At 37.4% G+C, this 26,454-nt stretch overlaps 1 protein-coding gene across 1 annotated transcript; it reads right to left on the bottom strand.

Annotated features, from left to right (window-relative positions):
• Nucleotides 1–8,282: 8,282 nt before the first annotated feature.
• irx3a (iroquois homeobox 3a) lies at nt 8,283–10,707 on the bottom strand. The gene is made up of 2 exons (XM_061964538.2): nt 10,226–10,707; nt 8,283–10,134 (listed from the first exon to the last, which is right to left on the bottom strand). The coding sequence occupies exons 1-2, from the start codon at nt 10,442–10,444 to the stop codon at nt 9,124–9,126; spliced, it is 1,230 nt and encodes a 409-aa protein (XP_061820522.1). The 5' UTR covers nt 10,445–10,707; the 3' UTR covers nt 8,283–9,123.
• Between the last annotated feature and the right edge of the window lie 15,747 nt (nt 10,708–26,454).

Below are 26,454 nucleotides of genomic sequence, written 5' to 3'. Positions count from 1 at the left end.
ATAAAGCGCACCGGGTTATAAGGCGCACTGTCAGCTTTTGAGAAAATTTGTGGTTTTTAGGTGCGCCTTATAGTGCGGAAAATACGGTATATACATTCATTCACTTTCTTCTTTCCTTCATGGATCTAAACTTTACCGCTGCCGGTATTTTTTTTCTATATTTTTATTTAATAAGTTATTGGTGTATTTATTTCAGTATAAAAGTGTAAACAGTTTTTTTGCTTCGGTCATGAAATGATGATAATGGTGTGCCAGGGCGTACATACATATGACAAATTTAATTGATTATTCTCACCTGTATGTAGATCATCAGTCGTTTAAAACCCGCCACATCTATACTTTCATTGCAAATAATGCCAAAAAACTTAGAATTTTGCAAGTTAGTTTCAATGTCATTTAATACAGTGGCACTCAATGCCTCAAGCATTTCATCTCTGGCTTCTTGATGGCCATAAGATGTGTGTTCCCCTTTAAGAATGGCGGTATGTGGGGTGAGTGACGTGTGTAAGTGAGTGGGCAAGTTAGGAGAGGGAGTGCGAGCATGTTCAGGAGTGTTGATAGCATGGTGGATGTCCGCTTGGCTTTGTGGAAAACCTAAATAAAGAGTTCTAACAAATCGACGACCTCGTCATTCCGACCAAAGAGCGGAACTGTCGAGACCCACTGCCGGGGCAAAGTGGAGGCTGTTACCCCCGACAATATATCGGCCCTGGAGGGAACGTCTCCAGGGCACTCCTCGACCACGGTCTGGGAGCCGAAAAGCAGGAAAGGTGTAACATGATGTTTCTTGGTGCCTGGTGAGGCTGGATCTTTGAAAATCAGTGCACCCGGTCATGAAGGTGTTCTTTTTATTAGCCCGTTTACATGGCGTGTAAAACATCTTTCCATCTTCATAAGTGAGCCATTTGCTGATAAGTGGCTCCTGAAGCCTGAAGCCACTTTTCATCGCTTCTTGGGTTTATTGCTCGCCATGACGAAAACAATAGCACGCGGGAGTCATAATGCTGGAAATGCAGTATTTGTGATTGATAAAACTTTCGGCGAATCAAAATTTAAGAAATTGTGCTGGAAAGTTCATTACTTTGAATTCGACCAATAACAACGCAATAAACAGGGACGGAAATTTGACTCGGCAAATATAAACTAAACAAAACACCGGCGAAAAGCGATAACCGATAATAAAAAAAAAAATAGTAAACCGGATTTTAGACCCGGAGAAGGCAGGGTCGGTAGAAAAAAAATAAAAAAATCTGCGTCACGCGGACTTCTAGTAATGCGCGTCCTTTCTGATTTCAATGCGTAAAAAGACACAAAAAGTGCGTTAATGCCAACATTGTATACATACACAGCCATTTACTTCTCATTTTGGAGCGTCAAAAACATACCAGAGCTACAGGTGGCGCTATAGCTTTGGATCAATTTTTGCCAATCAAAAGCTAACTAATGCAACTCCACAATAGTAACGGTGGTGAATTGACAACAAATGCTAATATAAGTGTATACTGACACTTGACTGTAAAGGGAATTAAAAAAATATATAAAGTAAATAAAAGTGAAAAGAAATTTAATAAAAACTTTTTGAGTATGTATTACAGGGTTTCCCCTAAATACCTGCGTTTATGGCCTATTGCTATGATATGATTTTCTTTAAAAAGGTATCCATACATTTAAAACAAATCTGTTTTTATTAATTGGTATTATTATTTTTTATCGTTTTGCCATATTTTCAATTGTTGATGCTTTTTGTACAAGGTACTTATTTTTTCAAGTGTTTACAGACTTTTAGTGACTTGTTTTAATTAAAAACAAATAAAAGGGACGCGGTAGAAAATGGATGGATGCATGGATAGATACAACAGCAGGACATTCAGTTAACAGGATAACACCAAGTGATACGGAAAAAGCCAATCAATTTTGCTAAGTTGTTAACTCAACTTTAACTTAACTTTAACTTACCTTAAGTTAAGATTTCAGGTAAATATGCGCTTACAGAAACTTATTTTCATAGTCCACCCCCAGTATTATAATGGTACTGCCCACCTGAAATGAACCAGGAAATAAATAAAACATGAACCAATTTGTTACTTGGTGCTTTTTCTTTGGCTTTTTTTTCCTACCACCAAAGAAGGGCACCGGGGTGGCAAACAACAGTAGAATTGACAAGATGATGACAACAGAATCAAAAGTTATTGAAACCTACTAGCAATAAATTAAAAACAATATTATCAAACGATTACAATATTTAATCCCAACTCATACTTAATTGCGATTAAATATGTTGTTGTTTTTTAAATTTTTTTAAGTATACCTTAATAAAATGCATTATGGGGCTGGCCAATGTGTTTGATTTGTGCAAATGTTTAATAATGCATAATGTTTTTTACAACTCAGCACAAAATGGACATAAACACATGCACACACATATAGAAGCAAGACATTTTCCAACTGGAGTCCTTAAGAAACATGTATATATTGGGGCTGTCTAAGTTAACACTTATCCCATGCGATTAATCACAAAACATTATCATATTACCGTATTTTTCGGACTATAAGTCGCAGTTTTTTTTTCAGTTTGGGGGTGCGACTTATACTCAAGAGCAACTTATGTGTGAAATTATTAACACATTACCGAAAAATATCAAATAATATTATTTAGCTCCTTCACGTAAGAGACTAGACGTATAAGATTTCATCGGATTTAGCGATTAGGAGTGACAGATTGTTTGGTAAACGTATAGCATGTTCTATATGTTATAGTTATTTGAATGACTCTTACCATAATATGTTACGTTAACATACCAGGCACGTTCTCAGTTGGTTATTTATGCCTCATATAATGTACACTTATTCAGCCTGTTGTCCACTATTCTTTATTTATTTTAAATTGCCTTTCAAATGTCTATTATTGGTGTTGGGTTTTATCAAAAAAATTGATTTATACTCCAGTGCGACTTATATATGTTTTTTCCCTTCTTTATTATGCATTTTCGGCCGGTGCGACTTATACTCCGGAGCGACTTATACTCCGAAAAATACGGTAATCATGTGCACACGCAGATTAATCATACAATTGATGTTGACCGCACATGATCCTTTACCTTAACCTTGGGTGGTTACCTGAAAGGTTACCCCCAACAATATATCGGCCCTGGAGGGAACGTCTCCGGGGCACTCCTCGACCACGGTCTGGGAGCCGACAAGCAGGAAAGGTGTAACATGATGTTTCTTGGTGCCTGGTGAGGTTGTTCGATGGTCAGTGATCCGATCAGAGAATACGTTGGTGCAAAGATGTGTGACTGGCGTGCTCGCTGGCAAATTTCAATTCAAAACACACCATGATGGTCCTTTAGATAAAACCGTTTCAAACAAATAAACAACGTGCATTCAAATTAAACATGTGTTTTTAATTCCTACATTAGATTCTCACAATAACATTGCATTTGTGCATCAATAGCAAAATGTTGGGGTCTTTTTTTAAGTCAATTTACTGCGATTAATTGCAAGTCATCAATATGCAACACTGATTAATCTAATTTGAAAATGTAGTCGATTGACAGCACAAGTAAAATGTTGTTTTTAAACATTTCTTATTCCTGATTAAATTTCTTGGTAAAAGCGCAACATGGTTTGCTCGACATTTATTTGTGTAAAAAGTCCATGTGAATATCTTTCGCCATGAAGCTTTGTTACTTTGCTTGCTAAAGTCCTCCTTAATTTATTCTAGTTTTAAAAATCGTTCAGCGGCTTTGTGAGTTTTTAACTCTCTATAGCTGTACCTTGTTGTACTGTGGAAAGACGGAAGCGACAATCACCTGCTAGCTCATGTACGCCCCCCGCCTCTTTATGGTGACTCGGAGTATGACAGCGCCTCTGTATGGTTTCTCTGTAAAATGACTGATTTCAGCAAGAATAATAATGTCACACTCACATTAAATACATTACAGCGGCCGTACAAGGTCTTGGTGCATATTTGCATTAGCGACAAGCTAACAGAAATGGCTGCATGTCCTCAGCAGCAGAACACTAACAAGGACAGCAGAGAGGAAAGGCTTGCGGCAGTCTAATCTCAGGTTTTTTTCTCCGGTATTTAATCGGGAAATGTGCATATTCAGCGATTTAACGATTGGGATCATACAAAAAATACAGTTATCATACACTTCAATGAACATATATTATTATTTCTGTGAATGCTCCAAAGTATTCACACATATGGTTTTCTACACCAAAATTAATCTATTTGTTAAACTTCTTCAACTTCTTCTTCTCCAGATTTTCGCACACCCGATTCAAACCGTTCTAACTTCAAACTGTTCAGCCTATTTGGGAATTGCGGCCTTTCCCTTGACCAATTCCAAAAATTTCCAGATTTCCCAGAATTCCTGGTTTTCCGGGGCATTTTTTCCCATTCAAAATGAATTGGACATTTTTCAAACTTCCACCATTTCCACATTTTTCAACCAATTCAAACAATTCCACCTTCAACACATTCCACCATCCTGAAAATTTTAACTCCTTTTTTCCCAAGTAAAAAAAATAATACAGGATTTTCCAGAGTTCCTGGTTTTTCAAAACCCTATTTCCATCCTTTTTTTTGGCGATTACTCCTTTCACATTTTTTTACGCATTTCAACCGTTCTACCGTCAAAACATTCCTCTTAATCAGGACAAAAAACAAAGTTGTTTTTTGAACTGGAAAAATTCCCGGTTTTCCCTAAATGCAAAGAATTCCGTTTTACCATTTCTCAATTCAACATGTTACTACTTCAACATTTCTCCACCAATTTGAAAAATTCCAACACCAACCATTTCAACTCATTCAGACCCATCCATCCATTTTCTACTGCTTATTCCCTTTCAAAAAAATTCCCGCTTTTCCCGAAATTCCCATTGAAATCAATGGAACATTCTTCAAAGTTCCACAACTCGCACATTTTACATCTGATTCAAACTGTTCCAACTTCTAAATATTCAGCCTGTTTGGGAATTGTGTGCTCTACTTCAACAATTAAAAAAAAAAATTCCAGTATTTCAGTTCAACTTCAGCTTTGGAGCATTCACACGCAATTCCTTCAGGAATTGCCTCATCTAGTTATATGATGATATCATTATTTGTTCCCTCCCCTATTGTAAAGGTTTCAAGGAACTTAACTCTCACGTGAGGCAAGGCACAAAATGGAGTACCAATGACTACCACAATAGTAATTCAAAAAGAATGGGATATAAATAGAGTAGGTTATAAATATCATAGGTCAATATGAAGAAGTTATAAGTCGAAAAAATAGAATGGACTGTGATCCTGTAGTGCAAATAAAAGGTAAACAAAGAAAGCAAACCAAATAAAAGTCTTTATTTCAGTTTGTTTTGTTGTTGTTTTTCGTTTTTTATCACAGTTTGAGTGTTGCATCCACATAATGATACCACCCAGAGGTGCCACCCCTAGATTTGGGGCCCTGTCGAAGGAAAAAAAATCCACTTTAGGCCCCACCAAATGAATGTATTTTTTGTTTACTATTTTCTTGGGCCCCAGTCAGATACGGTCCCTTAGAATTATTATCACTTTGCCCCCACTCGCGGCACCCCCTGACCCCGTCCATCCGTCATGACCCTTAGGACGTAGACCACTCAAAGACCGAAAAACACTAAGACTCCCACTAAGACCCCTCTGACGCCGGCATCTATCGTTTTCTTTCAAGAATTAGGACAAACTTCCACTTCACAGCGAGGGGGAAAAAGTTAGCAGCGCTGAGCCCGTTTTATCGAGGCGAGCGCACGTAAATCCCTTTTTGCCGATGCTTTGTCCCGAGGACCGAGTGAAAAAGAGGCCGTGCTCGGCTTCAAAGCTGCATTTCCATAATTGCCCTGTAACTCGGGCCTGTCTGGAGGATCTTAAAGAGGAGCTGAGAAAAGCACAATCTTTCAGCTGGGTGAACAGCAAAAGAGTTCACCCCCGCCCTTCTCCAGAACGCCCTTGCCTCCGGCCTGTGGGCCCTCAGTCGCCGCCCCCTTTTTTCCTCCACTTGTTGCCTTTTGGATTTGCCCCCTGAAAGAATTTTTTTCCTCTATCCTGCATCGACAAAAGCCATGAAATCAGCGCCCTCCCTTTTTTGGGGGGAGAATGTCACTCACTCCTGGGGCTTTTTGTCCCCACCGTGGGCCCCGCGGGCGGCTCCCCGGCGGTTCTCTGCCATCCACACTTTTCCTTTCGCTCTCAACCACTCTTCTCTTGTGGTCCTTTTTTTTTTTTTGGCTTGTAAGGCTACACGGAGGTTTGTGTTCCTACGGCCCTTCTCCCGGCCGGGCCGGGGGCGGCGGACAGTGGCTCATAAAAGGATTAGTTTGGCGCACAAAGACAGCGGGCCGCGTCTAAAGCCTGACTGGGGCCACAAAGGAGGTGACATTTGTGGGTCTCTAGAAGGGGGGGGGTGTCTTGACAGAAGGGGTGGATGAGGTGAAAGCACAAGGCTGACCCTCTTTATTTGGAGCAGCCTCTTCTTCCACGGGGGCACCTCTATGCCACCACCCCCTTTCCAAAGGGTTGCCCTGGGTGTTTATTTACTCCAAGCTCATTCACACACGGGGCCCTCTGATGGCTCCATCGGACTCCCCCCTTGCCCCCCACCCTTTTGCTTTTTTTCTGAAGCTGCCATCCAGTCGGATCAATGAACACTTTGGGCCCGAAAAAGACAGATTAGATTTCCCTTTAATGATTCCATCTCCCGACGGGGCAACCCACCCTTAGCACCCCACCACCTCAACTCAAACCAGAATTTTCTTTTTCTTTTTGCTGTATATTTTTTTAACCGAGAAGGGTCCAGTTGAAGATCCAGTATAAGGGTAGCTGGTACCCCCCACCCTCTGGTGGCCCCCGCAGCCGGTGCATTCTATTTGTCAAATCACAACATTTTTTTGGTATCATTCCTAATTTCACTCTATTTTTTTTTATCCTCTCTTGGTGTTATTTCTCATGTGATCTTGTAAACATCCCACTGTCCACTTCTTGTATTTATTTTCATGATTTTAACGCCGAATATGATGTCATCCATTAGTTCCTGCAACATAAGGACAGGAACAGGAACAGGAACACAAGGAACAGGGGCTTCAATCAGCTGATGATGGACTTATGGATATTCATAATGCTCTGAGATGATAATTGATTGGACAGGTGCCCCCCCCCCCCCCTTTTTTCAACTCAATATTGAAAACATGCACTAGTACACACTGACATGACTTTTATTTTGTGTTTAAAATTAAATACAGAATCGGAGAGTGTAAATTGTTTGGTTTTTCAACCAATTTCTTGAAAGATAATTAATTTGTATTTATAAGAATAATCATCTTTACCTTTGTGAATTAATTTGCATTATAGCAAAACAATATTTTATACTACTTATGTTGAGCTTCTAAAAAAAACAAAAAAACAACGATTTATCACTTTTTATACTTTTAAGTTATCTGTTATTTTGATTGACAGAGTGGTTTTCTCAAAACAGGATATACATGTTTTTGTTTTTATTTTTAAAGAAATACATTTTGCTAGAGGTTTGCCATTTAGTTGACTAAACAATTTTCCTCCAAAAACATGCATGTTATGCACTTAAAACGAAAGTCTCTCTGACATGTTATGAACTGTTATGATAATAATCCTTTTGGGACATTCAAAGTAATTTTTTTGGCGTTTTTTTTTTCTTACTTTTTTTTTTTCTCTAATGTCACAATATTTAACCCAACACAAAATGACATTTCTTAAATCTATTTTGCACAATTTAAATTGAAATAATACATTAGGTCAAAGTATTGAAAATAAAGTGCGAAGAAAAGTGTGTGTGTGTGTGTGTGTGTGTGTAGTTGCAAAACTGTGCATGTGCAGCCGACTGTAGAGGGAGCTCCAACACCAAGTTTTTTTTTGCATCCCACTTGCATGCAAATCCAGGCTCATTCTAGTATTGCATGAAGGCAAAGAAATATAAATAATTTTGTTTATACCTGTGATAGATTATAATTGCATATGGCGTCATTTTAATTATAGTGTGTGTGAGGGCGTGTGTGCGTGTGTGTGTGTGTGTGTGGTGAAAATGTGAGCAAGAGTTGCACTACAAGGATAAAAATCAATCTTTAAGAGTCAATCACAGTCACTTTATGGGCTATTTCCAAATTAAATGAAAAATGTATAATTTCCCATATGAATTATCCCATATTTGTATCTAAATGTACACATTTGTGCTGAATTATTTTATTATAAACACCCTCCATGGCAAAAACAAAACACCAACAACTATAACGTCTTAAAGTTGCAGCAATTCATTTATTATTAGCCAAAAATATAGACTTTTCTTGTACAATTTGGTTCACAAGTATGTACATATTCTTAACTTTATATACAAAAAAATCCATCGACAAATTACAAATAAAAGTGAAACGTAAATAAAAAAGGACTACTCACATACATTATTACGTTAGCAAGTTTTACACAAGAACATGCTTACAATGTAGCTATACACAGATGGCATTATTATTTATTTTACATTCCATATTCATATCGGGGGGGCCGGGGGGAATAAAACTATAAAAAAAAGTGAAGAGCCAAAACACAGCAAAAAGTGACAATTGCGTTTGCAAAGAATAAAAAAAAAAAGGATTTGTAGAGAGAAAAAGTGCACACTGCTGGAATAAAAATAAAAAAAAAATACATTTTTGAACCAGCCAAAGGCACTAAACTCTAAATAATTGTTGATTACTGCAGCCTATTTTTATTATTATTATTACAGCCTATCAGTGCATTGGACTGTTGCTTTTTGTAAACAATACTATTAATAATAATAATAATAATAAACGTAGAGAACGGTGCACGGAAATGTTGAAAAAAATGAACTAAGGGACATTATTATTATTATTATTATTATTATTATTATTATTATAATAATTCATATTTTAAATGCTTTCTGGTCTGCACACACTCATTCACACACACACACACACACACAGACAGAGAGAGAGACACTCACACGCCAAACGCACACACACATAATGTTTCATGCGTGTGTGGCCTACAGAGGAAATAATCCACAAAATAAAAAGGAGAGAGTAAAATAGAAAATGAAAGTCTTTTTTTTTGAAGGGTGCTTCTCAGTGTCGAGGGCCAGTACCTGTGACCGCCGAGTCCGCACCGGCCTTGTCCTCTGCTGTCCGGCCGCCTCCGTACAGGGCCAGGCCGCTCGCCTGCTGGCTGAGTCCCTGCAGGTAGTGGTGGTTGGAGTTGAGCAGGGCCAGGTGGTGCGCCGAGAAGGCCCGGCTCGTCCACGTCTGGATCTTCCCCACGGGACACGACGACAGCGAGAGTCTGTGCGGGGCCGCGAGAGCCGCCGCCGAGGCCGCGGGGTTGCCGCCGCTCATCTGCGGGGACTTGCGCGGGTTGTCCGGGGCCGCGGCCGTCTCCGCCAGGGACCAGATTTTGGGTTTCTGCACCGGGGCTTGGTTGCTCTCCGAGGGCGGGGAGCTGGCGGACACCGCGTTGAGTTTGTCCGCTTTGAGCTCCAAGGGGGAGCCGCGGTGGTGGTGGTGGAGGAGGTGATGATGGTGCTCCTTGCTCTGCACCGCCTTAAGAAACCTCTGCTCGGGTAAATCCTCATAGCCCTCCGAACCCTCCGAGTCACTCCTTGCGTCCAATTTGAGTTCCGAATGCAGCTCGTCCATGTCGTCCTTACCGCTCTCGATATTCTCCGTGTCGATGTTCTCCAGGTCGATCTCCTCCTCGTCCTCCCGCTTGTCGCCCTCCTCTTCGCCTTCGTGGTCGCTGGGGTAGACGTTGCCCTCCTCGTCGGTGCGGTTCCGCGGCGCCCACGTCATCTTGTTCTCCTTCTTCAGCCTCCGGCGGGCGTTGGCGAACCAGGTGGAGACCTGGGTGAGGGTCATCTTGGTGATGATGGCCAGCATGATCTTCTCGCCCTTGGTGGGGTAGGGGTTCTTGCGGTGCTCGCTGAGCCAGGCCTTTAGGGTGCTGGTGCTCTCCCGGGTGGCGTTCTTGGGCCGCGAGGGGTCGCCGAACTGGTACTGGCCGTACGGGTAGAACGCCGGGTGGTGGTGCGCGAAGCCGGCGTGCTGCACCCCGGGACCGTCCTTCAGCTCGTACTGAGCGCCCTGCAACACATTTTTTTTTAATTATTTTTTTTATTTGTCATTTTTCAAAGTTTGACACAAAGTTCCAAAAGTGATTAAAAAAATGACTTACCAGCTGGTTAAAAATGGAGATGTCGTTGGAGTAGGGCAGGAAGGCTCCGTAGCCCTGGGCGGGCGCGGCGAACGGGGCTCCGTACATGGACGACAGCACGTTGGAGAGCGCGCCCGAGGGACTCAGCTCCGCGGCGGCCCGCGCGTTGCCGGCCATCCCCTGGCGCTCCGGAGGGTACACGGGCCGAATGTACTGGTAGCCCAGCTGCGAGAACGGCATGGCGGCTTCGGGGCGGCAGGAGAGCGAGAAGAGGCGAGCGAAGCGAGAGAAGAAGCAGGAATATCCACTTTTTTTTTTCTTCTTCCTCTCCTGGCGTTAGAGTGTGCAAAGCATGAGGGCGAGGAGGAAAAGTCAAAAAAAGGAGGAAGAGTTTGTAGTTCCAGTGGAAATGATCCGCTCTCCTCTTCTTCGTCGTGCCTATTGATCTGCATGGACTAAGGTCAGGTCCTTACAGATTGCCTTAGATTATTGGGACTCTCTTGCTCAGATTGACATTTCTAGTCCTTCACAAGCCCCGCCCCTTTCTCTAATCTCACTCCCTCTCTTTCTCTCTCCTCCCTCCTTGACGTCCTGTTTCAATCGCATTTTCCTTTCATTTTTCTATTTATACCGCGTCCGCACCACCATATTTTTATGCATTTAGTCCACAATTGCACAATATAACCCCTCTTAATAACGTTTTTTCAATGGGCCACGACTTCTAATAATCTTCACTTCCGTGAAATATCATATACTGAAATGCATTTAAAAAAAGAAGAAGAAAAAAAGAAATACATATATATATATATATATATATGTATTTTTTTTTCTTCTTCTTCTTTTTTAAAGAAATATATATATAAAAATATATAATTTCTTTTTTTCTCTTCTTTTTTTAAATGCATTTGGGTCCATAAAACGTATACCCAAATGGATTTAAAAAAGAAGAGAAAAAAAAGGAAATTTTTAATTTTATATATATATATATATATATATATATATATATATATATATATATGTATGTTATAAGTATAATATATGTATACATATATGTATAAATATATATATATGTATATGTATATATATATATATATATATGACAAATGCATACATCAAATGTATGTTGTCATTTTATAATAATCAAAACCATTTAATACGAAAAAAAAACACTGTTTTCTGGAGACTTAATCAACTTTCTGTTTTTTAATAATAAATGATAACAATATATTTTTTTAAACGTGTGCACATGTAACTTTCTTGCAAGTTTATATTTTTAATTAATGATAAAATGCATTTGTATTTTTATATATTATTATATTTTTAAACAACTATATAAACAATTTGTATGTAATTAGAATGTATGTTCTTGTAAAAAAAAAAAAAAAGGTTATAATAACAAAAAAGGAATTACTAAATACCTACAATGATAAAAAACAAAAAAACTTCAATAATATATTGCGAGTTTGTGAAACCCGTTGAAGCACCCGTGATTAAAGGGGAACTGCACTCTTTTCTTTTTCACAATCCTTATGTGAGACAGGCACACATGTTTTTTGTCTTCTTTTTTTATGCATTCTAACTCGTAAATAAACGTTAGCAAAAGTCAGCTAACAATGGAGCTCATGGGAGTCTCTCTATTGGGCCCATAAAGTCCACTATAAAAACATTCAAAAACGGCATACAATACTCCCGTTTTCCTTTCCTTACCTCACATTATACAGGTATAATGTGTATATGTACACTGATAATCACAATATATGTTCTGCAGGGGAAAAAAAGTACAATGCACTAGTACACGAGCACATAAATAATAAAAAAATATGCATTCAATAAATTATACAAGACACTTGTGCCTTACAAACGTCTGTTTTTTTTTTTTTTTCATTTTAAACACTTTAAATGACATACATACATTTAATAATAATTAATTAGTGTCTCCCTCCCATACACACCTTTCATTGATTAACACCGCATAACAAACTGACATTTATCTCACTTTGCTAACATTTTACATGCATTTTTTTTTTTCAAGTCGAGACGTCTATGAAAGACTTAAAGACATGAAAAGGAGGCTCGGTGATGATTATTACACTGCTGGTGCAGGAAAGTGTTACAAAGCCATAAACAACCTAAGTGGATTGGGATGTGTATTGAGAGGCACGCGGATTTCAACCCGTGCTTTTATAATAATAATAATAATAATAATAATATTAATACAAACTATATCCCCGCTTTTGTCAAAACGTGTCAATAAGACGATTTTAAAGAGGACACGCTGGTCATAAATTACAATTCTGCGAAGCAATATAGAAAAGTGTGTCACTTTTGTCCTGCGGCGTGTTAACCCCCCGCAGTGTTAAATCTTAATACATAGTTATTATTATTGTTATTATTATCACTTCTAACATTGAAACTCATTCCACGAAGTCCACTTGTAATATTTGATAATCTTCTTTAGTTATCATTGTCCTGCTATCATTTCTTCTTCTCTCTTTAGTGTGTGTGTGTGTGTGTGTGTGTGTTCCTGTGTGTGCGTGTGTGCGTGCGCACCATGCAAGCCGGATTACGGGGTTATTAATTACAGCTGGCTTGCTTGCTTGGTGCCACCCGACCGGAATGGTAATCACATAACATAGCAGGTCGATGGCACGTACGCGCGCTTCACATGTGCACGCGCAAAGAGGGGGGGGGGCGGGGGGGGGGGCGAGTGTGAAAGAGGGCGGGGCCTTGCGTGACATCCGAGTGTTGGTGGTTGGGCCGGGGGAGGGGAGGGGGGATCCGAGCCAAGTGGCGGGGTGTCTGGCTGCTTGTGTCCGCTAAGCAGCGCTCAGAGGCCGGATGGGCATGCGTCTCACTCCCGCCCCCTGGTTCTCAGCTCCATCATGCACCAACCAACAACAACAACAACGCATTGAGAGGCGTGTGCGTGATTTACTGAGTGCAATCAAACGCACCACGCACTAACTTAACACTTTCACACCCACCAGGGAAAGTGGCAAAGTCATAAACGCATTAAGGCAGCACACACACACACACACACACACACACACACACACACACACACACACACTTTCCCCTTTTAGTAAACAGTTAACTAATGCAAACACGCACACACTCACACACACAGGCGTTAGTTTTGCCTGCTTAAAAGGAAGAGAAAACAGAGGTCAAGAGGCCTATGTGTGTGTTGTGTTGCGATCTCTTGAATGCAAAAATATTATGCACACATTTTTACACCTGTTAGCAGACACGTCGTCACTTTTCATGCAATACACACATCCAATCTATTGGCTCCTTTCTATCACAAAGGGAAACAAATAGATTGCTAGCAGAATTAATTTGTAATTTTATAAACATTTTTCTATTTGCATGAGAGTACAATCGAGGAAAAAGACAGTTGTATTGTGAGAAGTCAGTTGTAATGTTAGAAGAATAAAATAAGAATGCATTAAGGAAAGAAACGTGAAGATTTTTCCAGTCGTAATATAGGAATTAAGTAAACATAATGACATTTTTTTCCCCTTTCGTTAAAAAAAAAGAAAAAGTAATTACATTAAATTATATTTATGATGTAATTTTAAGGGGAAAAGGTTGACATTTTGCAAGTAGTCGGAAGTTTTACAATAATAAATGATTTTTTTTTTTTAAAGCACCACGTTTATGAGAAAAATGTTGGAAAATTCAGAGAGAAAAGTTGTGGACAGTTAAAATTGAATACATTACTTTGTCAGGTTGAGAGAAAAACTGTTTTGATTTTGCAAGAATATATCAACAAAATGGAAATATTAAAAAAGCTGCAAAAAATGTTTGAATTTCATGAGAGTACAATCAAGGAAAAAGTCAGTTTTATTGTGAGAAGTCAGTTGTAATGTTACAAGAATAAAATAATGCATTACGGAAAAAAACATGGTAAGATTTTTCCAATCGTAGTACAAGAATTAAGTGAACATAATGAAAAAATAGTTCCCATTTTGTTAAAAAAAAAAAGTCTAGATTTTAGGACATTTATGATGTAATTTTAAGGGGAAAAGGTTGACATTTTGCAAATAGTCGGAAGTTTTACAATAATAAATGATATATTTTTTTAAAGCACGAGCTTATGACAAAAAACGTTGGCAAATTCAGAGAGAAAAGTTGTGGAAAGTAAACATTTCATAGATTACTTTGTCAGGTTGAGAGAAAAACAGTTTTGATTTTGCGAGAATATATCAACAAAATGGAAATATTAAAAAATCTGCAAAAAATGTTTGACTTTCATGAGAGTACAATCGAGGAAAAAGTCAGTTTTATTGTGAGAAGTCAGTTGTAATCTTACAAGAATAAAGTAAGAATGCATTACGGAAAAAAATGTGAAGATTTTTCCAGTCGTAGTACAAGAATTAAGTGAATATAATGAAAAAATAGTTCCTATTTTGTTTAAAAAAAAAAAAGTCTATAATTTAGGACATTTATGATGTAATTTTAAGGGGAAAAGGTTGACATTTTGCAAATAGTCGGAAGTTTTACAATAATAAATGATACCTTTTTTTAAAGCACGCGCTTATGACAAAAACGTTGGCAAATTCAAAGAGAAAAGTCGTGGCAAGTTAAAATTTCATAGATTACTTTGTCAGGTTGAGAGAAAAACTGTTTTGATTTTGTGGGAATATATCAACAAAATGACAATATTAAAAAAGCTGCAAAACATGTTTGAATTTCATGAGAGTACAATTGAGGAAAAAGTCAGTTTTATTGTGAGAAGTCAGTTGTAATGTTACAAGAATAAAGTAAGAACGCATTACGGAAAAAAACGTGAAGATTTTTCCAGTCGTAGTACAAGAATTAAGTGAATATAATGAAAAAATAGTTCCTATTTTGTTAAAAAAAAGTCTATAATTTAGGACATTTTAAGGGGAAAAGGTTGACATTTTGCAAGTAGTCGGAAGTTTTACAATAATAAATGATATATTTTTTTTAAAGCACCACGTTTATGAGAAAAATGTTGGAAAATTCAGAGAGAAAAGTTGTGGACAGTTAAAATGTAATACATTACTTTGTCAGGTTGAGAGAAAAACTGTTTTGATTTTGCAAGAATATATCAACAAAATGGAAATATTAAAAAAGCTGCAAAAAATGTTTGAATTTCATGAGAGTACAATCGAGGAAAAAGTCAGTTTTATTGTGAGAAGTCAGTTGTAATGTTACAAGAATAAAATAATGCATTACGGAAAAAAACATGGTAAGATTTTTCCAATCGTAGTACAAGAATTAAGTGAACATAATGAAAACATTGTTCCCATTTTGTTAAAAAAAAAAAGTCTAGATTTTAGGACATTTATGATGTAATTTTAAGGGGAAAAGGTTGACATTTTGCAAATAGTCGGAAGTTTTACAATATCAATCAATCAATCAATCTTTATTTATATAGCCCTAAATCACAAGTGTCTCAAAGGGCTGCACAAGCCACAACGACATCCTCGGTACAAAGCCGAGGATGTCGGCTTTGTACATATCAAGGAAAAAGTCAGTTTTATTGTGAGAAGTCAGTTGTAATGTTACAAGAATAAAGTAAGAATGCATTACGGAAAAAAATGTGAAGATTTTTCCAGTCGTAGTACAAGAATTAAGTGAATATAATGAAAAAATAGTTCCTATTTTGTTAAAAAAAAAAGTCTATAATTTAGGACATTTATGATGTAATTTTAAGGGGAAAAGGTTGACATTTTGCAAATAGTCGGAAGTTTTACAATAATAAATGATATCTTTTTTTAAAGCACGCGCTTATGACAAAAACGTTGGCAAATTCAAAGAGAAAAGTCGTGGCAAGTTAAAATTTCATAGATTACTTTGTCAGGTTGAGAGAAAAACTGTTTTGATTTTGTGGGAATATATCAACAAAATGAAAATATTAAAAAAGCTGCAAAACATGTTTGAATTTCATGAGAGTACAATTGAGGAAAAAGTCAGTTTTATTGTGAGAAGTCAGTTGTAATGTTACAAGAATAAAGTAAGAACGCATTACGGAAAAAAACGTGAAGATTTTTCCAGTCGTAGTACAATAATTAAGTGAATATAATGAAAAAATAGTTCCTATTTTGTTAAAAAAAAGTCTATAATTTAGGACATTTTAAGGGGAAAAGGTGGACATTTTGCAAATAGTCGGAAGTTTTACAAAAATAAATTATATATATTTTTTAAAGCACCAAGCTTATGAGAAAAACGTTGGCGAACTCAGAGAGAAAAGTCGTGGAAAATTAGAATTTTATAGATAACTTTGTCAGGTTGAGAGAAAAACAGTTTTGATTTTACCGAGAATATATCAACAAAATGAAAATGGATGGATGGATGGATAAAAAAGCTGCAATTTCTTTTTTTTTTCATGAGAGTACTCAAGGAAAAAGTCAGTTTTATTGTGAGAAGTCAGTTGAAATGTTACAAGAATAAAGTAAGAATTCATTAAGGAAAGAAACGTGAATAATTTTCCAGTTGTAGTACAGGAATTAAGTGAACATAATGAAAAAAATGTTCCAATTAAAAAAAAAAAAAAGTCATTTATGATGTAATTTTAAGGGGAAAATGTACAATAATAAGCTATACATTTATTTAAAAGCTGAATTTTGTTTTAGAAAAAGTTGGAAAAATAGGAGTAAAGTCGGAGGAAAATATCCTTGTAGCGGTACAAGGATAAGGTTAGAGTTAGTAAAAAAGTTGCAATCCCACAAAAGTTTTGCAATGACACATTTTAAAGTTGCAATTTTACAAAAAAAAAGAGTTGGAAAATGAAGAGATTAAAGCCATGGAAAAAGGTCAATATTGATGGAAACATTTAATTTTCCAAGATTTAACAACACATTTTACATTTTAAAAAGCTGAAATTTTACAAAAGACAATTTTCAGAATTTTATGAGAAAACCGAGAAAAAAAAAGTAATTTTGCGGGAAAAAAAAGTTGGGATTTTGCGGGAAAAAATGTAATAGAAAAATAACACCTGCAGGTTTAGGGAGGGTTACATTTATATAGTTATATATATATATATATATATATATATATATATATATATATATATATATATATATATATATATATATATATATATATATATATATATACACAGTATATTATAATAATGTAGTAAGACTGGTGATGGAAAAAAAAAATACTTTTGTGAAAAGTCACAAAATGTAAATTTATATTAAATGGAAGGAAAAGCTGTATTTTTTGAGGGAATTAGTCACGATATTGCAAGATAAAAGTTAAAATATTAAAAGAATGAAGTCATGTTGAGTTAGGGTTATTGATATAAGTTTTGGTTAGGGGGTAGGGGTTTGAGTTCGGGAATACGTCTTGAGTTGGACAAAGCTATTAGCTAGTTTACTTTTTCTTTTCACTATTTAAAACATTTGCTATACAAACAAAGGTAAAACATGTTTTATTAGGAATATCACACAAATCTATGTGGACCAACTGAATAGCGATGCCTTTACACGAAAATGTTACAAAACATTTTCAAATCTGCGCGTAACCTAAAAAATCAACACCAGGGATTTCAAACTGGTTTCCCATTAGGGGCCAAAGAAAGTGGCAATAAATTGTTACAGTGTTCAAAGCACATTGAAGCTTAATCCAGTAAATGAATTAGCGACTAAATTAATTGTTCTCATCCGCAGAAGCAAGTGTACTTTGAAAATGCATTTAAAGTTTTCCTTTTTTAGTCTCACTGTCTGAAAAGATTAACGATTTTTTTTTTTTTAATTAACATTGCGCCAACCCATCATGCGAATTAAAATGACTAACTTTGATTTGCATGGGTGCAAAGTGAAGCTTTTTGGAAGCATACACACATATACATACATCATAATCTTTTCAACAAGTTATTAACATTCCATCTATGAAGTGTTTCAGCAGACACTGTGCAGAGAGGTGGACTGTTTCCCTTCACTGTAAAAATGGCCCACAATTTCTCAATTGGGTGTAGGTCAGCTGAGGAAGGGGGCCATGTCGGTATTTTTAGGAATAATAGAGAACAGCATTGCCCCGTCTAAGATTTATAATCTTCTTGAACAACCAGATCTTTTCCTGCAGCGTTGCTTGGCAGAAGTGTCTTCAAGTAGTTTTGGGAGTTTGAGTCAATCTTTAACGCAAAGCAGTTCAACGAGGCCATACCAGTCCCCCCTCTTCCACCTTCAAAGTGGAGCTCTGTGGCCACTACTGGTCTAGCCATCCATCTGGTCCGTCAAGAGTCACTCTTATCTTCACCAGTCCATTAAAGCTTTGAAAAATGGTGTCCTTAGATATTATTTGGCCCGGTCTTGACGTTTCAACCGTTCGGCCGTGGTGGTCTTTCAGTCTTCCTTAGCTCGGCCGTGTCGCTGAGTACAGAACACCTTGAACTTCTGGACGCTCGACGGAGGCTGAACTTGAAGGATTCTTGCTTCCTGTAACCTTAGTTTCTTCTCAAGTCTATGAGACTTCATATGCTCGGAGAGCATTCAAAATGTACTTTGACATAACCTGTTCATTTAAAAAATAAACCCCGTCCTAAAAGTTTGAGGTAGTTTTTGTTGATTATGCCAGGGTTTTTCAACCTTTTTTGAGGCAAGGCACAATTTTCATGAAGACATACGGAGGCACACCACCAGCAGAAAACGTTAAAAAATGAAACTCTACCAGGTCGTAGTGCCTTATTTTGAGTTTGTTTGTGTTTTCTTGTGTGTAGCGTTTTAGTCCTTGTCTTGTGCTGTTTTGTTGGTGTTTTCCTGTAGCAGTTTCATGTCTTCCTTTGAGCGCTATTCCGCCCACCTGCTTTGTGTTAGCAAGCAAGGCTATTTACGTAGTTGCTATCCTTTTTGTGTGGACATTGTTGATTGTCATGCCATGTACGGATGTACTTTGTGGACGCCGTAAGTTTTTGCTGTCGTCCAGCATTCTTTTACTGTTTACATTGTAGCCAGTTCAGTTTTACTTTCGTTTTGCGTAGCCATTGCCTTTTCCTTTCCCTTTCCCTTTTGTTCATTTTTGGTTTGAGCATTAGTGAAGTGAAGTGAAGTGAAGTGAAGTGAAGTGAATTATATTTATACAGCGCTTTTCTCTAGTGACTCAAAGCGCTTTACATAGTGAAACCCAATATCTAAGTTACATTTAAACCAGTGTGGGTGGCACTGGGAGCAGGTGGGTAAAGTGTCTTGCCCAAGGACACTACGGCAGTGACTAGGATGGCGGAAGCAGGGATCGAACCTGCAACCCTCAAGTTGCTGGCACGGCCACTCTACCAACGGCGCTATACCGCCCAGTGACTTTTTATGCGGGAAAATATAGGCTCTTGAGCCTGCTGACGGAAAACGGGGTGTTCCAAGTACAATTAGTGATCTAGAAATTATTCAAACCATTGATATTATGCGAACATTCTGCCAAATTCTTGTAGGGATGATATAGCCTCTGTATTCTTTCCTGACCTAAAGTATATTCCAACCCTCAAGTTGCTGGCACGGCCGCTCTACCAACCGAGCTATACCGCCCCATACCTTTTTACCTGCACACTTCCTCCCTCTGTGGTCTGCATATTGGAATCACTACAAACCATCCTCGTCTCACCCGACACATTCCGACTTTTACAAAGCAATTAACTACCTGCTGCCACCTACTGACATGGAGTATTACGTGGTTACCCAGCCAAGTTTTACACAGCACAGACACTAAGCAACAACGCATTATTTGCAGATTCTTGATTTCCCAAAAATTATTTTTGGACCAATTAGGTGAAGTTGCATAGTGTGCCGTGGCACAATAGTTGAAAAACACTGGATTATGCAATGCAAACTGACTTGAGATACTGTGATACTCCAATTAAAAAAAAAAACTGTCCATCTATTTAAGTATTCCAAAGTCTTACCGGTAATAAGAAAAGTCCATTCCTGGTGTCTTTAGTATTTGTCTTTGCCACCGTCATCATAATGCTTGTGTTCTACGGGTCAATTCTTATCGAAGTTGCCCTGCTGAGGTCTAAGTGTTTGTTCCTAAAGTCGCCCCTAACCTCAGACCTCAGGCATGCTGGGCCACTCAATAGAGCTGATTGGGAAAAGCTAGCGAGCTCCACAGCATACCGACACAGGATCAGGAACCTTTGACTACGTGTTCATGAAACTACAGAGCGGACTGATGTCCTCCAAACCATTTAGACAGTGTTTGTCCTGAAACCCGCGGTTTAACACATCCTCAAGTTTCCTTTTCCAGACACTTTTATCACTTCTAATGTTTGGATTATTATTGGTGACTGTTGAGACTTCCAATCTAATGTCCTTCTGTCCTGCACCCCCTGCGAGGTCCAGGGCAGAAGATGAGGAGGTTCCGCTTCACCATGTTGGTACAGCTGCCTCCTCTCAAGACTCAAACCAGCAGCAGCCGACAGCTGGAAAGACTGAGGCTTTGTCTGGACGGCTCGGCCTAAAGAGTTGGGAAAGCGATACTTGGGCCAACATTGGCTAATTCCGCCATAAAACAGAGAATAATAGACAAATGTGACAGATCACTTTTTGCAGTTGTTGAATTAAATTTGAGAATTTTACCTGGGACATGACCACTTCTTGGTTCAGTCCAAACAAGATGAATACTTCATTGACGGTTTTGTCAAACAACTGTCGAATTTTGAGATCTTTGGGAACCAGTTTTCAACAGAATTCTCTGCAAAAAGATTGGACGGTAACAAGTCAGGAATAGACATTTTGTTTTAGGGTTGATCCTGCAAGAGCTAATGATTAAACATTTTTTGATGGACTGTATATTTCTGCAGGAGTCACCATTTTTTCTTTTGCCTCAGTCGTTTTTAAATGTATGACTTCATAGTTCTAGAACTGCTTCATTGACTGGTATGAATATGCTCTCACGCTTTGTACAGTTTCCGATTGTAATAACCTGAGTGTATATGCAAAATTTAGGGCCTAGGATGTAAGCCTGGCCCTAATACTAAGGCCTAAATGCACCAAATACTGACATATGTCCGCCCTGAGATCGGTAGGTCGTGAGTTCAATCCCCGGCCGAGTCATACCAAACACTATAAAAATGGGACCCATTACCTCCCTGCTTGGCACTCAGCATCAAGGGTTGGAATTGGGGGTTAAATCACTAAAAATTATTCCTGAGCGTGGCCACTGCTGCTGCTCACTGCTCCCCTCATCTCCCAGGGGGTGAACAAGGGGATAGGTCAAATGCAGAGGACACATTTCACCACACATAGTGTGTGTGACAATCATTGGTACTTTAACTTTGTCTTATTATGTGAACCATTTTTTTCTTACCTGTTGGTATCTGTTTTTCATTCATATTTGGGATCCCCATAAGTCCTGAAAATTTTAAATCAAACCGAAGAGGCATGGTGGGGTTATTTATAAAACAACTGTGCTTTCCTACATACTTGCTCCAAACGAGCCATTTGGAATTGACTTTGATGTGTGACTATTTCCAACGTGTTGTAGGGAAAATCTCCATGTATGGTAGAGATTTACCCAAAGAGTTTTGTGCGATTTCGCCTTTTTTATTCAGTTATAGTCCTAAGTTGTAGTCAGTAAGTTTCTTCTTTTTCTCCATCCTCTTGTGGGGCAGACTGGCTCATACATGCACATGCATGCTTCGCTGTTGCCATTTCCAACGAAAAGGAGCGTATAGTTCTTATATATGTAAGTAGACTCGATAGAGAAGGGCTAAAAACTACAACATGGCTGACGGGAAGAAGGTGCAGTCACAGTGGGCCTGGCCTGGAGGAGGGCTTCGGCATGTAAATAAGACGGTCATGCAGAAAATGGTTTGAAGATGGTCTGTAAAATATAATCCATGCAACATTTTTTACCCAAGAGCCACCATTACATGTTATGTAGACCACAAGAAAGTGTTTTAAATGTAGAAGAAACATTCATAATATGACCCCTTTCAGTGTTTTAGCGAGGCATTGGAATACCGCTCTCAAAAGCACACAGTGAAGACAAGTGTGAAGAGATTCTGTCATTTTGTCAAAATGCCAAAGAAAGAACTGTAATGTTAACTATAACGTGGGTAATTACATCTCACATCTGGTAAACTTGCACACCACACATTTTGTAAATAGTTTTGTTTGTTCTGCTTTTAATTGTTATAACATATTTACTATGTTTATTTTTTTAGGGACATTTAAATGGGTCATACCATGATTTTTTTTCTACATTCAAAACACCTGTGACCTGGGTCAAAAGTATACGTACAGCAATGTTAATATTTGGTTACATGTCCTTTGGCAAGTTTCACTGCTATAAGGCGCTTTTGGTAGTCATTCACAAGCTTCTGGTTGAATTTTTGACCACTCCTCTTGACAAAATTGGTGCAGTTCAGCTAAATGTGTTGGTTTTCTGACATGGACTTGTTTCTTCAGCATTGTCCACACGTTTAAGTCAGGACTTTCTAGGCCATTCTAAAACCTTAATTCTAGCCTGATTTAGCCATTCCTTTTCCATTTTTGACGTGTGTTTGGGGTCATTGTCCTGTTGGAACACCGAACCGCACCCAAGACCCAACCTCCGGGCTGATGATTTCAGGTTGTCCTGAAGAATTTCGAAGTAATCCTCATTTTTCATTGTCCCATTTACTCTCTGTAAAGCACCAGTTCCATTGGCAGCAAAACAGGCCCACAGCATAATACTACCACCACCATGCTTGGCGGTAGGAATGGTGTTCCTGGGATTAAAGGCCTGACCTTTTCTCCTCCAAACGTATTTCTGGGTATTGTGGGCAAAAAGCTACATTTTTGTTTCATCTGACCACAGAACTTTCCTCCGGAAGGTCTTATCTTTGTCCATGTGATGTCAGATGAAACAAAAATTGAGCTGTTTGGCCACAATACCCAGCAATAGGTTTGGAGGAGAAAAGGTGAGGCCTTTAATTCCAGGAACACAATACCTACCGTCAAGCATGGTGGTAGTAGTATTATGCTCTGGGCCTGTTTTGCTGCCAATGGAACTGGTGCTTTAAATGGGACAATGAAAAAGGAGGATTATCTCCAAATTCTTCAGGACAACCTAAAATCATCAGCCCAGAGGTTGGGTCTTGGGCGCAGTTGGGTGTTCCAACAGGACAATGACCCCAAACACACGTCGGAAGTGGTAAAGGAATGGCTAAATCAGGCTAGAATTAAGGTTTTAGAATGGCCTTCCCAAAGTCCTGACTTAAATGTGTGGACAATGCTGAAGAAACAAGTCCATGTCAGAAAACCAACACATTTAGCTTAACTGCGCCAATTTTGTCAATAGACGTGGTCAACAATTTAACCAGAAGCTTGTAGATGACTACCAAAAGCGCCTTATTGCAGTGAAACTTGCCAAGGGACATGTAACCAAATATTAACATTGCTGTATGTATACTTTTGACCCAGCAGATTTGGTCACATTTTCAGTAGACCCATAATAAATTCATAAAACAACCAAACTTCATGAATATTTTTTTGTGACCAACAAGTATGTGCTCCAATCACTACGTCACAAAAAAATAAGAGTTGTAGACATTATTGGAAACTCAAGACAGCCATGATATTATGTTCTTTACAAGTGTATGTAAACTTTTGGCCACGACTGTATATATTCTGAACAAATCAGAGGTCATCTCATGTCCTGGAATGGATAATGTTGTACGTTGAAAGGCTCCACTGCATAACAGCATATTCTTAGATAATATACATTGACTGCCTTTGCAGCTGACCTTCATCTTTGTCAAAGAAAGCATTCCGATAATCGGTTATTGTTCCCGTTTTGCTTTATAACAAGATTAGGCTATCTGCCTTTCATCGTCATTGTTATTGGCAACCTGAGAGCAGCATTATCATTAGTGTGTAGACATTCTCATTACACTCCTCGGAATGAAAGGAAACTCAGCTTGTCTCTCCTCCTCCTCCCGCTGTCACCTCTCAGCTTGGAAGCATCGAGGCAGCTTGCATTTTAATTTGGCCCCCGAAGTTACTTATTTCATTATCGATCATGCGTAATGCTGAATCAATGTTCATCTTGTTACGTGCGGGCCATGGCCGTGTAATACAGTGATAGCGGGGCCCAGACTCACTCCTTGCCTTTTTACAAAGTGACTTTACCGTAAAATCAATGCCTCTTGCTGCTGATACTGCGGCAGACTGAGTGAAAGGGGCAGCCAGGAACGAAACAATACACCGTCAGTGTTGCACCGTCATTGTCTACATCAAATCTACAGAAAACTCACAATTCTTCTGTCGAAATGTGTAAAGGTATGGCGTTTTTAATGGGGGATATATGTGTTGATGTGTCTTGTATTGATGTTAGCAATTAAGATAGATAGCGATTAGCACGCTAGCTGCTTCCCCAGAAAATGAGCAGGATAACTGAGTTTATTGAAGTGTGGTCACGGTTTTACAATAATTACAATTTTAAATGGTAATACTCACTTTTTCTGTGACCTAAATATGTATTATATATATATATATATATATATATATATATATATATATATATATATATATATATATATATATATATATATATATATATATATATATTTATATATATATACATATACTGTATATATGCATGTATGCATGTATGTATGTATGTATGTTGTGTATGTATGTATGTACTGTATATATGTATATATGTATATATATATATATATATATATATATATATATATATATATATATATAAATATATATATATATATATATATTTATATATATATATAAATATATAAATATATATATATATATATATATATATAAATATATATATATATTTATATGTATGTATGTATGTATATGGGTTTATAAATGTATATGTATATTTACGTATATATGTATATGTATGTATCTGTTTATAAGTATATGTACATATATATGTATATATACCTATTTGTGTGAGTGTGTATATACATATTTATATATATATACATTCATATATGTATATATAATGTATGTATATTTATATATACTGTATGTTTATATATGTACATATACATACAGTATATGTGTGTGTATATATATATATGCATTTATATATATATATATATATATATATATATATATATATATATATATATATATATATATATGTATATATATATATATATATATATATATATATATATATATATATATATATATATATATATATATATATATATATATATATATATATATATATGTATATATGTGTGTGTGTGTGTGTGTGTGTGTGTGTGTGTGTGCCACTAGAGACGTGACGGTGGAGGCTTGGCTCGGTGCATGGTTGATATGACATATATATGACATGATAATTTTGTTCTGCAATGATGCATGTATTTTATTTAAAAAGGTGAAACACATGTTTTATGTATATATAAAAACAAATATTAGTGTTATTAGTTATTAATAATGCCATTATTAATATTATTATTTAAAAAAAAATGCTTATATTAGAATCACAATCCACTTAAAAAGACCATATACAGTATATACATTCATACAATTAGTTTTTATATTTAAAAAAATTGTTTGATTGAAAAAACTGATTTTGAAGGAATGGCGGTGGTAATCTCATTCAATGTGTTTTCTTTATTTTCATGACTATTTACATTGTAGATTGTCACTGAAGGCATCAAAACTATGAATGAACACATGTGGAGTTATGTACTTAACAAAAAAAGGTGAAATACCTGAAATAATGTTTTATATTCTAGTTTCTTAAAAATAGCCACCCTTTGCTCTGATTACTGCTTTGCACACTCTTGGCATTCTCTCGGTGAGCTTCAAGCACACCTGTGAAGTGAAAACCATTTCAGGTGACTACCTTTTGAAACTCATCGAGAGAATGCCAAGAGTGTGCAAAGCAGTAATTAGAGCAAAGGCCAGCTATTTTGAAGAAACTAGAATAAAGTTTAATTTATTTCAACATTTTTTTGTTAAGTGTATATATATATATATATATATATATATATATATATATATATATATATATATATATATATATATATATATATATATATAATGTTGACTGTTTTTGAATACATTTTAAAGTGATTTAAAGGTAGATTTAATTGCTCCCATTAGCTGCATAGCTAGCCACCTGGAACGAGCAACATTTTTTAATGTTAGAAAGCGAAAAAAAAAAAAGTCTTCTTTTCTCTCATAAGTGTCACGGCCCGGGCGCGTTCCAGTGCGCATTCTTCTGTGCGCTGCGCTGAGCGCACCTCCAAGCGCACAATCAATCAGCAATCTGCACACCTTTCCCTGATGAGCTCCTTGGGCTTCTTAAGCCAG

This window comes from Nerophis lumbriciformis, linkage group LG06 (assembly GCF_033978685.3).
Source record: "Nerophis lumbriciformis linkage group LG06, RoL_Nlum_v2.1, whole genome shotgun sequence".
NCBI classification, from domain to species: Eukaryota; Metazoa; Chordata; class Actinopteri; order Syngnathiformes; family Syngnathidae; genus Nerophis; species Nerophis lumbriciformis.
The sequence above is the reverse complement of the archived record's forward strand: the minus strand, read 5'-3'. Positions and strand labels throughout refer to the sequence as shown.